A 12,508-nucleotide genomic window follows, 5' to 3' on the forward strand; every position below is an offset into this window, starting at 1 on the left:
ATACTTGTTTAGCTATGAAAGTGTTAATATTGATTTCTAATTAAGTACTTTTAATGAATAAATTTAAATTATTACAGACTGTCAGTCTAGTCATATTATTTTACAAATTCAGCATTTTGACACTTAATAATTTTACTTACTTAGTAATTTTATAAATGTATAATATGTATTTTTTTGCAAGAAAATACTTTAATTTTTAAAAGTTTATTAACGCAATAACAATATTTAAATAATGTCTAATACTTTTAGATAATTTTAGGCCAAAGAATATTGGTTCCTCTAAAAATAAAGTGGCAATATTCTTAACAAAAACGTTGCGCCCCATCCCAATATTTGGTGTAATAATTATAATTTTCTATGAGCAATATCAACACTTCCATAGTGAATACATATAAAAAATTGTCTAGTAAAAAAAAGTAATTTGTATATTCAAAAAATATATCGGCGCAAATAATGAAATACGTGCTTACTAATTATGTAATACACTTTGAATACTTAATATATTTCAATCGGAAAATCTTTGTCCATCGATTTGTACTATAAAAATTATATCATCATACTCGTATTGTTTGTAAACATATAATTTACTCATATTGAATAGGTCATTCGTACATCGCGCTATACTTTATCAAATAGCACACACACGCTTTTTATAATACGTTAATTAATAGGGATTCATGATTATTAATGAAGTCCCTATTTTGAATAAGTCATAAGTCATAGTTGAATATATACCACCGCCACGGTTTATTTAATTTTTTATTCGTTTATTTTGAAATTTTAATTCAGGCCACAAACATACTTGACAATTTATGTGTGATCTCATGGAGTAAGTCACTTGCAATTATCATTCATAAATTAACAATAATACTTGACAAATAAATAGATACTTGACAAAATGTGTGACCCTTATCGAGTAAAAGTTTCTTGGAATTATGAGGTCGTTCATAAATGAACAATAACACTTGACAAATAAATAAATACTTGACAATGATAATAATACGTGACCCCCATTGAGTAAAAGTGAAATGATGCTGAAATGATCTTGACAAGTCAAGATTGTCTAAATATGGTACAACAATAAAGTCTTTAAGGCCACCAAATAATATTTTAAATGTATGACTCTGAAAAAAGTATGTATTATGTTATGAATCTTTACGTACCTAATAGCTATTCCAATGAATAAATAATAATTTTGAAAACTTATAAAATCATGGAGCGACTAATATATGAAATACCATGATTGCTGAGTATGCACAAGATAGACATTTACTTACATAAATATATAAATATTGTATTTCTGAATAAAGACACAAAATTTTTTACACAAATTATTTTATTTTTAATAGGTAATTTAACAATACAATCAAATTTTTTTTTGTACTACCAATGGCATTTTTTTTCTTATGTGTTAGCACTAATTTTATAATATTTGGTTTTACTACTTTTTCATATAGATGACAAAATATACAGAACTATGTGATATAAAGTATACATATATTTATGATTTGTATAATTTATGTTATGAACTATTCAGATATGTATATAAATAATATGGACTGGTTTGAGTCGTTTGAGTATATATGTATAATTTATATTATAAAGTATTTAGACATGTATATAAATTATAAATAATATAGACTGGTTTGAGTATATTAACTTTTGGGGCAGCAACCTTACAATCTACTACTGTTTTTATGACTAAATAAACAGAATGTGTTCTGAACTTTTTACGATTTAATAGTCTACGCTCATTCCAAAGTACACTGTCATTTAATTATATTTTAGTCTATTTTTCAGTATTAGTGAATTTTATAGCCCAATTTTTTTAATTTGGCTAAAAATTTTTAATCTTAGACTTATTATTTTTTAGTTTTTGGACTATAGGTCAATTTCTTAAACAAGATGACAAGAGTTAAGTTACGTTTTTTGTTTCGCAAAAACTGAAAAAGGTTTAAGATTTGTCGTATGACCGACATATCAATATCGCCCATCAATTTAATTTTAGGATTCATTCAAAACAAGGCATGGTGAAAAGCGAGTCGGACTCGCACACGAAGGATTCCGTACCATCGTAACAAGATGTCACTGTAATTTTTATTTATTTTTAATTTGGCCGCCATTGCCTTTTGAAATTTTTATTATTTGTAATAGTGACAATAGAAATACATACCCTGTGAAAATTTCAACTCTACCTATTACGGTTCTTCAGATACAGCCTGCTAACAGACAGATGAACGGACATCGGAGACTTTGTGATAGGGTCCCGTTGGCACCCTTTGGCTTTGGGTACGGAACCCTAAAAAACCAAGCTATAAGTAAAGTTAAGCCCCCCCCCGTATCCTCTTAAAAAATAAAATTAAAATGTAATGTTTTCAATTGAAACATATAGTAATGAATTTTGGATCCGTTTATTTATTAGTGAAATTTAGTAGCTATAAGTAAACTATTAGTTTAAGAACGATTTCTCAACGCTTAAAGTTAGTGTGCTTAATTTTTTATTTATTTTTAGAATTGTAATATAAAATATTTAATCTTAAGATTCACTTAATGTATAAAAATGTGAAATGTCTAAAAATAATATAACCTACTTAAATCAAAGACATTTAAGTATATTATACTGGTACACTTAAATACACACTTATCAATGCATTAAAAACACATTATTTTGTACTGAATTCTTCAACAACACAGAATTCTTTTAACATTGTCTTTTTACAGTTTATTTTCAAATGGTGTGTATAAAAAGACCCGCATTAAGAATGAGTTATAAATGTTATATAACAATCTTAACTTGTTATATACTTTTCGATTCAGTTTTACGATCTGACATTATACTATTCAGTTTTACAGTCTGACATTCTACCAGTTATTTTAATTTAATATCTAAGTGTTGCTTAGCAACTATTGGTCCATATTGTTATTTTAAGTTGCTCATAAACCGGCTATAAAAATTGCATCTTGCCGACAATATAGCCCAATCAATTGATAAAATTCATGTTTGACGCCTGCAAGCGATTGTGCACTAGTCCGATACGAATCCTTGAAATAGATCAAAAATAATAGTTTAAATAGAATCGAATACTAATAATGACATCTGATCCGAATCAGACAAATAGGTTGTTCTATATACTAAAGGATTTTTTTTTTTACAGAACGTTGGTACTAATAAGTGTCGACAGATTTTATTATAGATAAATTGATTTTTATTAATTTTGGCTGTAAGGCTATTTCCGACCGCATTTCTTGGGTTTACATCGGATTAGTGCACTAACAATCAAAGTTACTGTCACGAAAGTGTGTAAATGTAAATATCGATTGTTATGTAACAGTCAGTGTTATGTAACAGTCGGTAATACAGCCAATTATGTTGCAAGGTATTACAGAAGTTCTATTTAACGAGGACCGTTTGGCGGTTTGTGTGGGTGCACACGTACACATTGTTATAGTGTGCGAGGGGATCAGTTTCGACCACACAAATGCGTTAACGCTTATCGTACTCTTACTACGACAACCAAGGCTGAGCGGTCTTTGTGTAATATAACATGTATATCCTGGTTCATTTATCGTCCACTTCAACTTTGTGTTGCATCTAAAATTGAAAAGAAATTAGCTCGTTTATGAGCATCTTAAGGAATACAACTGTATTTACTTAAGCACAAGTGTTGTATTACATTTTACTATAATAAGTGTAAGTCGCTGTGAATATAAGAAAAAATACAAAAAACAAAACAAAATGTCGTAATAAAATAAATATGAGAGAATTTTGTGTTTTCTTTTGCCCTGATGACAATAGGATTTTTAATTAAAATAACTTATTTCTCTATGGCACTCAGAAGATATCACTCTAGGGTTATACAAAACGAATTCTACTACAGTCTATATGTTGTGCTACATACTACTTTAATTTTATCGATAAAATAATCCTCTTAGAAATACTTAAAGGATGAATACAGGTATGACAAAATTAGTCACTTCATATTTACGATGTTCTTATGAATTATGATACGTTCCAGTGTTTATTGGAATACAAAAAAATCGGTGGTATAAGTTATGCTACAAAACCGAGGTATTATAACTCCAGAAAGGCAAAACTTCGTTTGTATTTCAAAAAGTGAGGACAAATTCTCACGCTTGTGTGTGACACGAATAAACATAACCTTTTGCGTAAAACGACACCTACGAGCATACTTCACAACATGCCGGCCCGTTATCAGTCCACAGAAGTCGTTAAATTAAAAGATTTTTGGGTCCTGTCTTGATTTTGTACAAAAGGAATAGCTTTATATATAAGTATTTTATCACATATTCTGCGAGCTGCTATTAAATAGGTTTTAAAAGTATCTAAACTAATTAAAAAGCTTAAAAAAAGCGTTTCGTCTTCCCTATCTAAATACTTTCTCTATCTAACATAAATCTTACATCATATTATATTCTAAATCAATATGCCTAATATGTTTGCTTAAGAGATAAACAAATCGTAGAAATCTCGGAGAAACACGTAAGTGGCTCGTTAATCGATTAAAGTGAGGTATATATTTGGGTGAATTTTCCCATCCGTCTGTCTGTCAAAGTCTCGTAACTTCTGAATAAATGGACGTATAATTATTGTTTTTCAAAAATAATGTTATAATTGCCCCAAGCCGAGCAAATACTAAAATTCGTCAACAATAAGTTATATAACAATGTAAAACAGCGTTGACATCAAAGTTATATAACATGTTACATAATCTGGATTCGCTAATAGATTATAGCGATTATACAGGCAGTAGATGATAGTTTTATTTATTTTTACGTATGGCACACTAAAAATGCGATCGCCATATGTATAAAATTACAGCTGTAAAGAAATGCAGTCCCCCGCGAAACCGTTGCAAGTCGAATATCATATATGTTCGCATGTGTCGAGGTATCTCTGAAACACCACGTGGTAGTGTTCGGGTTTGCTGCACGTGGGCTCGTTGTGGGGTTGGTTTTTTCTGGAAAAAAGGAAATTACTGAATTTAAAGGAAATTTTTAGTTTGTTTGAGACATTTATACTCGTACATATAGCAGAAACTATATGGGTCCCTTGTTTTACTACGGATCCCTAAAACCAAAAAGTGCTACCTAAGATGTAAGTATTGCTAGTCAGTTAGTAAGTTGCCAGTCTATCGGTATATATTTCGGAGATTGTGCACAAGAGCTCTTTGACCTGGTTCCTGCTTCACCTTTCTACCATTACTGCAAGGCATCGTCAAGGTCTGCATACGTAGTTGAAATCCCTCAGACACGTACAAAGCGATTTGCTTCCTCGTTTCTAATCCGAACCGCTAGGATATGGAACGCCCTTCCGGCCTCAGTTTTTCCTTCCACTTTCAATATGGGTTCCTTCAAGTCAAGAGTGAATAGGTAACTTGTAGGCAAGCGCTCCATCTTAGGCTGCATCATCACTTGCTAGCACTTAGCAGGTCTGATTGCAGCCAAGCGTTTATCTATAAATTTAAAAAAAGTATATAATTTACATACATAAAAAAGTACATACTTGTAAAACTCTTCGCATTCCTCGATTGTGACATCCGCACTGACCAGCCGGGAACCGAACCCGCTATAATACGAAGCATAGCGTTGCTACAATAAAAAAATAAATTAACAGTTATTCACGCCAAAATAATATATAAATAATATATTATCATAATAAACCAACAGTTCACAAATAAGTGTAAATTAAAAATGTATAACACCCCCGACAAGTGAAGGTTACAGTAACTAGAAAAGAGCTGATAACTTTCAAATGGCTGAACCGATTTTCTTGGATTATAGCTAAGAACACTCTCGATCGAGCCACCTTTCAAACAAAAAAAACTAAATTAAAATCGGTTCATTAGTTTAGGAGCTACGATGCCACAGACAGATACACAGATACATAGATGCACAGACACACATGTCACACTTATAACACCCCTCTTTTTGGGTCGGGGGTTAGTAAAATCTTACCTGTAAGTGTTTCACGAACACCTGCTCAGTGACGATACTGCAAGCGACCCGCAGTCCCTTGGCGAACGCGTCCATATACTTCACGTACATAGTGACTAGATCGCGGAGATCGCTGTCCCGGCGAGACGGCAGCTTTAGATTTATACCGCCAGGGGGCGCTCCACCCTTGATAACAAAATATACGTACAAACAAGTGTAAATTAAAAATTTATAACACCCCCGACAAGTGAAGATTATAGTAACTAGAAAACAGCTGATAACTTTCAAACGGCTGAACCGATTTTCTTGGATGATAGCTAAGAACACTCTCGATCAAGCCATCTTTCAAACGAAAAAAACTAAATTTAAATCGGTTCATTCGTTTAGGCGCTACGATGCCACAGACAGATACACAGATACACACGTCAAACTTATAACACCTCTCTTTTTGGGTCGGGGGTTAAAAACCCGCCAACTGCGAATCAGAGTCGCGTGCCGAGGGTTCCGTACTCGGGTAATTTTTCCGACATTTTGCACGATAAATCAAAAACTATTATGTATAAAAAAAAAACTGTTTTAGAATGTATGGGTAAAGCCCTTTCATATGATACCCCACATGATACCACACCAATTCACGGTTTTCGGATTTATTCCTTTACTTGTGTTATAAGACCTACCTAGGTACCTACCTTTTGGATCTACTTTTAAACTACGTTTTGGGGGATAAGTATGTCATACACACAAACATACTAATTTGTCTTCACTACTTAAAATACAACTTTCCCCATCTGGAGTTGGAGGTACATAATTGTGTAACAGTTCATTATATTTTAGTTATTTACCTGATCGACGATACATTTCATCATCAAAGTGATGGTTTTGCCATCGGAATAATTAAACTTGTTCGTTATCGTCACACCTCCGAACATGTTGTACCTAAAACCATAGAAAATAGATATTATACGACGAATCCTTCTCATTTTGAAAGGAGACCCGTCCTCAGTAGTGGGACGGTGATGGATCAGAATAGAATAGACTTTTATTCAAATAAGCTTTTACAAGTGCTTTTGAATCGTCAAATAATTTACCACTGGTTCGGAATGCAGTTCCTACCGAGAAGAACCAGCAAGAAACTCGGCGGTTGCTCTTTTCAATTGTTCAATTTACAATAATATTCCATACTATACAAGCAATTGCAGTCCCGCGCATTGCTGGAACGAGTCAAATCCATGCTTTTTTATCATTTACATAATCTTTGATTGTGTAATAAGCTTTTGCCAGGAGCATACTTTTAATGGATTGAAATGAAGATGGTAATATACTCACACGGAAGCCATATACAAATGATGACCAGGCGGAGTACAGACTTTGTAGAACCGGTCCAAGCTGTGGCATTTGAGGAAATACAAGCAACTGGTCAAGTCCCACATGTATCGGTTTAGCATGTCGGCCCAGTTGCAGCGTTGGCCGGCTACACTGGTATAACTACTGTAGTTAGAACCGAAGTTATCATGGTATGGCATTAGTAGCAGCTGACATCTGCAATTTAACAAGTGTAAATTAAAATTTTACAAGTGAAGGTTACAGTAACTAGAAAAGAGCTGGTAACTTTCAAACGGCTGAACCGATTTTCTTGGATAATAGCTAAGAACACTCTTCAAAGCCACCTTTCAAACAAAAAGAAACTAAATTAAAATCGGTTCATTAGTTTAGGTGCTACGATGCCACAGACAGATACACAGATACACACGTCAAACTTATAACACCCCTCTTTTGGGTTGGGGGTTAAAAACATGGGTTTAAATGTAGTATAGAAGCAGGCGTTACTATGCGGAAGTCCATGGTATACAACGAACCAAAAGCTTCATTTGCTATAATCCGCCAAACTAAACAAATGTGTATGGTGCAACATGTAGCATACGGCATGCACCGGCCGCCCTCCCACTGATAAACATGCAGGAAAAGCCAGCCACCAAGCAAGCATCACGTACCACCACCACGCAGCACAACACAAATCTCAAAACCACTCGACATTTCGCGCGTTCGATAACATATATTCCGTATATATTGTCTATTTATAGTTTTTGATACTACAAATAATTTGAAAACTCCAAAAAAAACCACTGTTATTTCATTGTCTCACAGTCTCACCTATAATTAAGTCTATCTTTATATTCGGCAGTTATTTTCAATAGTTTCGCGAACAATTTAATTTCCCTGGCGACATCGGTTTGGAAGATGGCGTCGTATCCCTCTCTATACGGCCACAGAAGGAAACACTCAGCATTCAAACGCTGTGATACTTCTAGACACTTCTTGATCTGTGTCGCCGCTTGCACGAAGGTGGTTGCCTCGTTGCTTGTAAAAGCACCGGACGCATATCTGGAAAAGTGGAAAATTCAGATCAAAGTAACCGAACATACAGAGCCTCGATAGTTCAACGGTTGAGGAGCGGACTGAATTCCGAAAGGTCGACGGTTCAAACCCCACCCGTTGTACTACTGGCACAAGCTTTACGCTTAATTGGAGGGAAAAAAGGAGTATTAGTTATGACTAGCATGGCTAATATTTTTTTTTTGTAAAGTGATATTATATCTATTCAATAAAAATCGGTCAAGTGCGAGTCGGACTCGCATGCGAAGGGTTCCGTACCATAGTACAAGATATACCTTTATATAGAACTCTGCAAGTTAATAACGGTCTGCGCCATCTATATGTGATTTAGTAAATTAATCTTTTGTGAACATTATTTTTTGTGATGCAACCACAAATTAACGGTTTTCGGATTTTCCCCTTTACTTGTACTATAAGACCTACCTACCTGCCATAGGTCAACGGAACGTACCCTATAGGTTTTCTTGACAGACACGACACACGGACAGACGGATAGACAGACAGACAACAAAGTGATCCTGTAAGGGTTTCGTTTTTCCTTTTGAGGTACGGAACAGTACAAAGGGATCAACCTCAGAATGAGATTGAATTTTCGTATATGCCTTCGTTTATACTCCATAACATCGTCCCAATTCGTCTTATTCTCCTCCAAATAGTCTGTCGTAAGAATTAAATGGATGATACGTACCTTGGATGTGAATGCAAATCCGGCGCAATCCACAGCAACTTAATCTGACACCTTTGATTCAACTCATTGATATACTCCACAATATCATCCCAATTCGTCTTATTCTCCTCCCAATTGTCTGTCGGAGGCACTAAGTCCGTATCAAACGCCGTCCAGTACTTTATCCCTAGTTTGGTACAAAAGTCGTAGAACGCTTTGATGTAGCGTTTGTAATTGTCTATGGTATGTGAGTTGTCGTCCCAGGAACGGCTGAGTGTGGGTCGCCCTTGGCTATCTGACCCTGGAAGAGAAAACGGATAAGTGTGGATAGTTCCTGTATATTATGTGAAAAAGTCAGATACCTAAGTGTAGTCTCTGCATTATGTGAAAATCTCAGATGAGTGTAGATAGACCCTGCATATTTGGAAAACTTCTAGCGAATATTTTTTTGCCGATAAAGAAACGAATCGAAACGAAGCAGCGGTAATTCCGTCTCAATCACACACTATAGACAAGTATGGTGTGTAAGTGAAAGGCAAACATTAACGCCGCCATTTTCATGCCGTTTCTTTATACGGTTATAAAGTGGCACGAGTTATATCTTATTTGTCTGCCGATCCGCAATTGGCCAGCGTGGTAGACTACGGCGTACGGCCCGGTGTCCACCTAAGCGGAGCAGAGTACAGGAGGAGGTGTACAGTCAACTAATCACATTTTTAAAAGATGACGTGATAATATTTTTAACCGACTTCCAAAAAAGGAGGAGGTTCTCAATTCGTCGGAATCTTTTTTTTTTTATTTTTTATTTTTTTTATGTATGTTCCCCGATTACTCAAAGACCCCTGGACCGATTTGGAAAAATTTTTTTTTGTTTGAAAGGGTATACTGTGCAGGTGGTCCCATATAAATTTGGTAAAGATCTGATGAATATCTTCGGAGATGGAGAACAGAACTCCTTAATGGATAGGAGCTGATTGCTCGCGATCAGTGTAATAGCTTAGTAAACAGTAGGGTTTTAACTGGGCATAGCATATTATAGTACAGTGGGCCACTAAAAATTGTGAAATAAAAAATTTTCAAAAGAAAAATAAAACCGACTTCAAAAACCACAAACACTAAAAAGTAAAAAATAACTTTTATTTAGCTACACGTGTAATGTACCTAGGTATGAAGTCGGGCGAGCTTCACTCTTGGATTTCTAATTTTGTTTTAATATGCTCGCTCGACTTCATACCTAGGTACATTACACGTGTAGCTAAATAAAAGTTATTTTTTACTTTTTAGTGTTTGTGGTTTTTGAAGTCGGTTTTATTTTTCTTTTGAAATTTTTTTTTCACATCATCTATTTATCAATCTGATTGGTCGACTGAACGCAACTCCTCTCTTTTCCGCTTAGGTGGATACCAGGCCTAAGCTCATCTTATTCTGAGAGGAGACCCGTGCTCAGTAGTGAGCCGGTGATGAGTTGAGATAATGATCTCATACCATTGTTCCTGAAGTCCGTAAGTGAAACGCTGTACTTGAGCCAGTCCTCCATACTGCGCGAGTGCACCCGTTCGCTACTGTTGTAGTAACGGAAAATAGTGGTGTCTGTGGCCGTTGCCATGTTGTTGTACTCTACCTTGTCTATGCCTGGAAATATATTTTTTTTAGGGTTCCGTACCTCAAAAGGAAAAAACCAGCCAAGTGCGAGTCAGACTCGCGCACCGAGAGTTCCGTACTCGAGTATTTGTTCCGAAATTTTGCACGATAAATAAGTAGTTTTCTCGTGGTGAAATAATTATCAAAATCGATTCAGTCAAGTCAGTTTATCGATTAGGCACAATTAAACAAAATTCTTTCCCCTTAATAATATTAGTATAACTAGTGTTATAATAAATCGACTTTTGGAAGGACACAGGTTTTTGAAAAAGTGCATCTGCCGAGTTTCTAGCTGGTTCTTCTCGCTACAAAGGGCATTTCTAAACCAGTGAAAGATCGACCGACTTGCAAATTCAAAAGCACTTTATTAAAGTTTATTCGGATAAAAACTTTTCTATGCTAACAGGAACTTTATTTACATTTAGGTTTAATACAAACATCAAATAATTTCTTACCTTGAAAATAATCCACATTTTCAGCCGTTTTCGCTTCCCGCACTTTTTGCCTCTTCCCGGTTTGTGCGTACGACATTTTTCAGGATTTAAAAAACCCCCTATTTACCTTTGAGATTATTTTAAGTTTTTTTTTATTGTCTATGGAATTTCTTGTCTTGTATATGAAGTAATTACTTTAAATATTGATCTTTTCCTAATATACCTACCTATCTAACTGATGCATAGAAATCGAAAGAAAAAAATCCATACAGAATATGTACATAGATTTTCAACTTTTCGATTCTCACATAATATTTTTATCTTATGCATTTAAGGTTTTCGCTTGACAAAAATCATGCTGAGTAAAAATCAATGATGAAGTCTAAGAATTGTACTTTATATCTGAATATTTATGTAGGTAAAAAAGTTAGTACTAATTGTAGTAAAACAGTTTAGGCACTGACAAACAGACGTACGTAACGTAGTTTTATATAATATCATTTGAATAGACGCAACAGAGCGTGTCCTGCGGTTCTGTGTTGGGTTGCGCATTGTTTTACCTAAAACCTGATCGTTTAACTATAGTTGCGTTAACTATAGCATTGTAGTGAGTAACTACGGTTTAACTCAACAAAACAATTTAAAGCGAGGTGTAATATGATATGGTTACCAGTACTTTAAACCTTATTAGCTATATCTTTTCTATCATTTATCTATCACTAACTTTGTATATAGACTGTTTTTAACCCCCGACCCAAAAAGAGGGGTGTTATAAGTTTGACTTGTGTATCTGTGTATCTGTCTGTGGCACCGTAGCGCCTAAACTAATGAACCGACTTTAATTTAGTTTTTTTTTTTGTTTGAAAGGTGGCTTGATCGAGAGTGTTCTTAGCTATAATCCAAGAAAATCGGTTCAGCCGTTTAAGAGTTATCAGCTCTTGTCTAGTTACTTTAACCTTCACTTGTCGGAGGTGTTATAAATTTTTAATTTACACTTGTGTATAAGATGGTCTGAAACAAAATATTATTTACTTATTTTATTATATCCAAAACTAGTAAATGGTATATTAATATTCCAAAATTCAAATGAAATTAAAAACATTCATTTTACGTAAGCCAGACACAGAACTGAACTGAAGAGGTTTTTGCTTAAATAAAAAAAAATGAAGGTTACTTTTCAAAATTCTCCTTAATTTCAACCTAAAAAGGCTTAAAAGAATGTTTCGCAAAAATTGTCTCTTTTTGAATGGAACAAATAATAACACTAGAAGGATATAATGTTTCTAGGCCTATTTTACCATTATTAAGGTACCACATTTTATAATTGCCGCATTTTTCCAATAGAAGCTGCTTTCTGAACTGGTGGTAGAGTCTTTACCTAATTTTTAATCTCAATTACTAAGCTTAAGTTAGATAA

General features: G+C 34.4%; 1 protein-coding gene across 1 annotated transcript; it reads right to left on the reverse strand.

Annotated features, from left to right (window-relative positions):
* Positions 1-187: 187 nt before the first annotated feature.
* Positions 188-11,540, reverse strand: LOC123868076 (xylose isomerase-like). Its single transcript, XM_045910427.1, has 9 exons — positions 11,113-11,540; positions 10,502-10,648; positions 9,038-9,317; positions 8,107-8,337; positions 7,282-7,494; positions 6,798-6,891; positions 5,977-6,141; positions 5,525-5,610; positions 188-4,979 (listed from the first exon to the last, which is right to left on the reverse strand). The coding sequence occupies exons 1-9, from the start codon at positions 11,186-11,188 to the stop codon at positions 4,886-4,888; spliced, it is 1,386 nt and encodes a 461-aa protein (XP_045766383.1). The 5' UTR covers positions 11,189-11,540; the 3' UTR covers positions 188-4,885.
* Positions 11,541-12,508: the final 968 nt, after the last annotated feature.

This window comes from Maniola jurtina, chromosome 9, assembly GCF_905333055.1.
Source record: "Maniola jurtina chromosome 9, ilManJurt1.1, whole genome shotgun sequence".
NCBI classification, from domain to species: Eukaryota; Metazoa; Arthropoda; class Insecta; order Lepidoptera; family Nymphalidae; genus Maniola; species Maniola jurtina.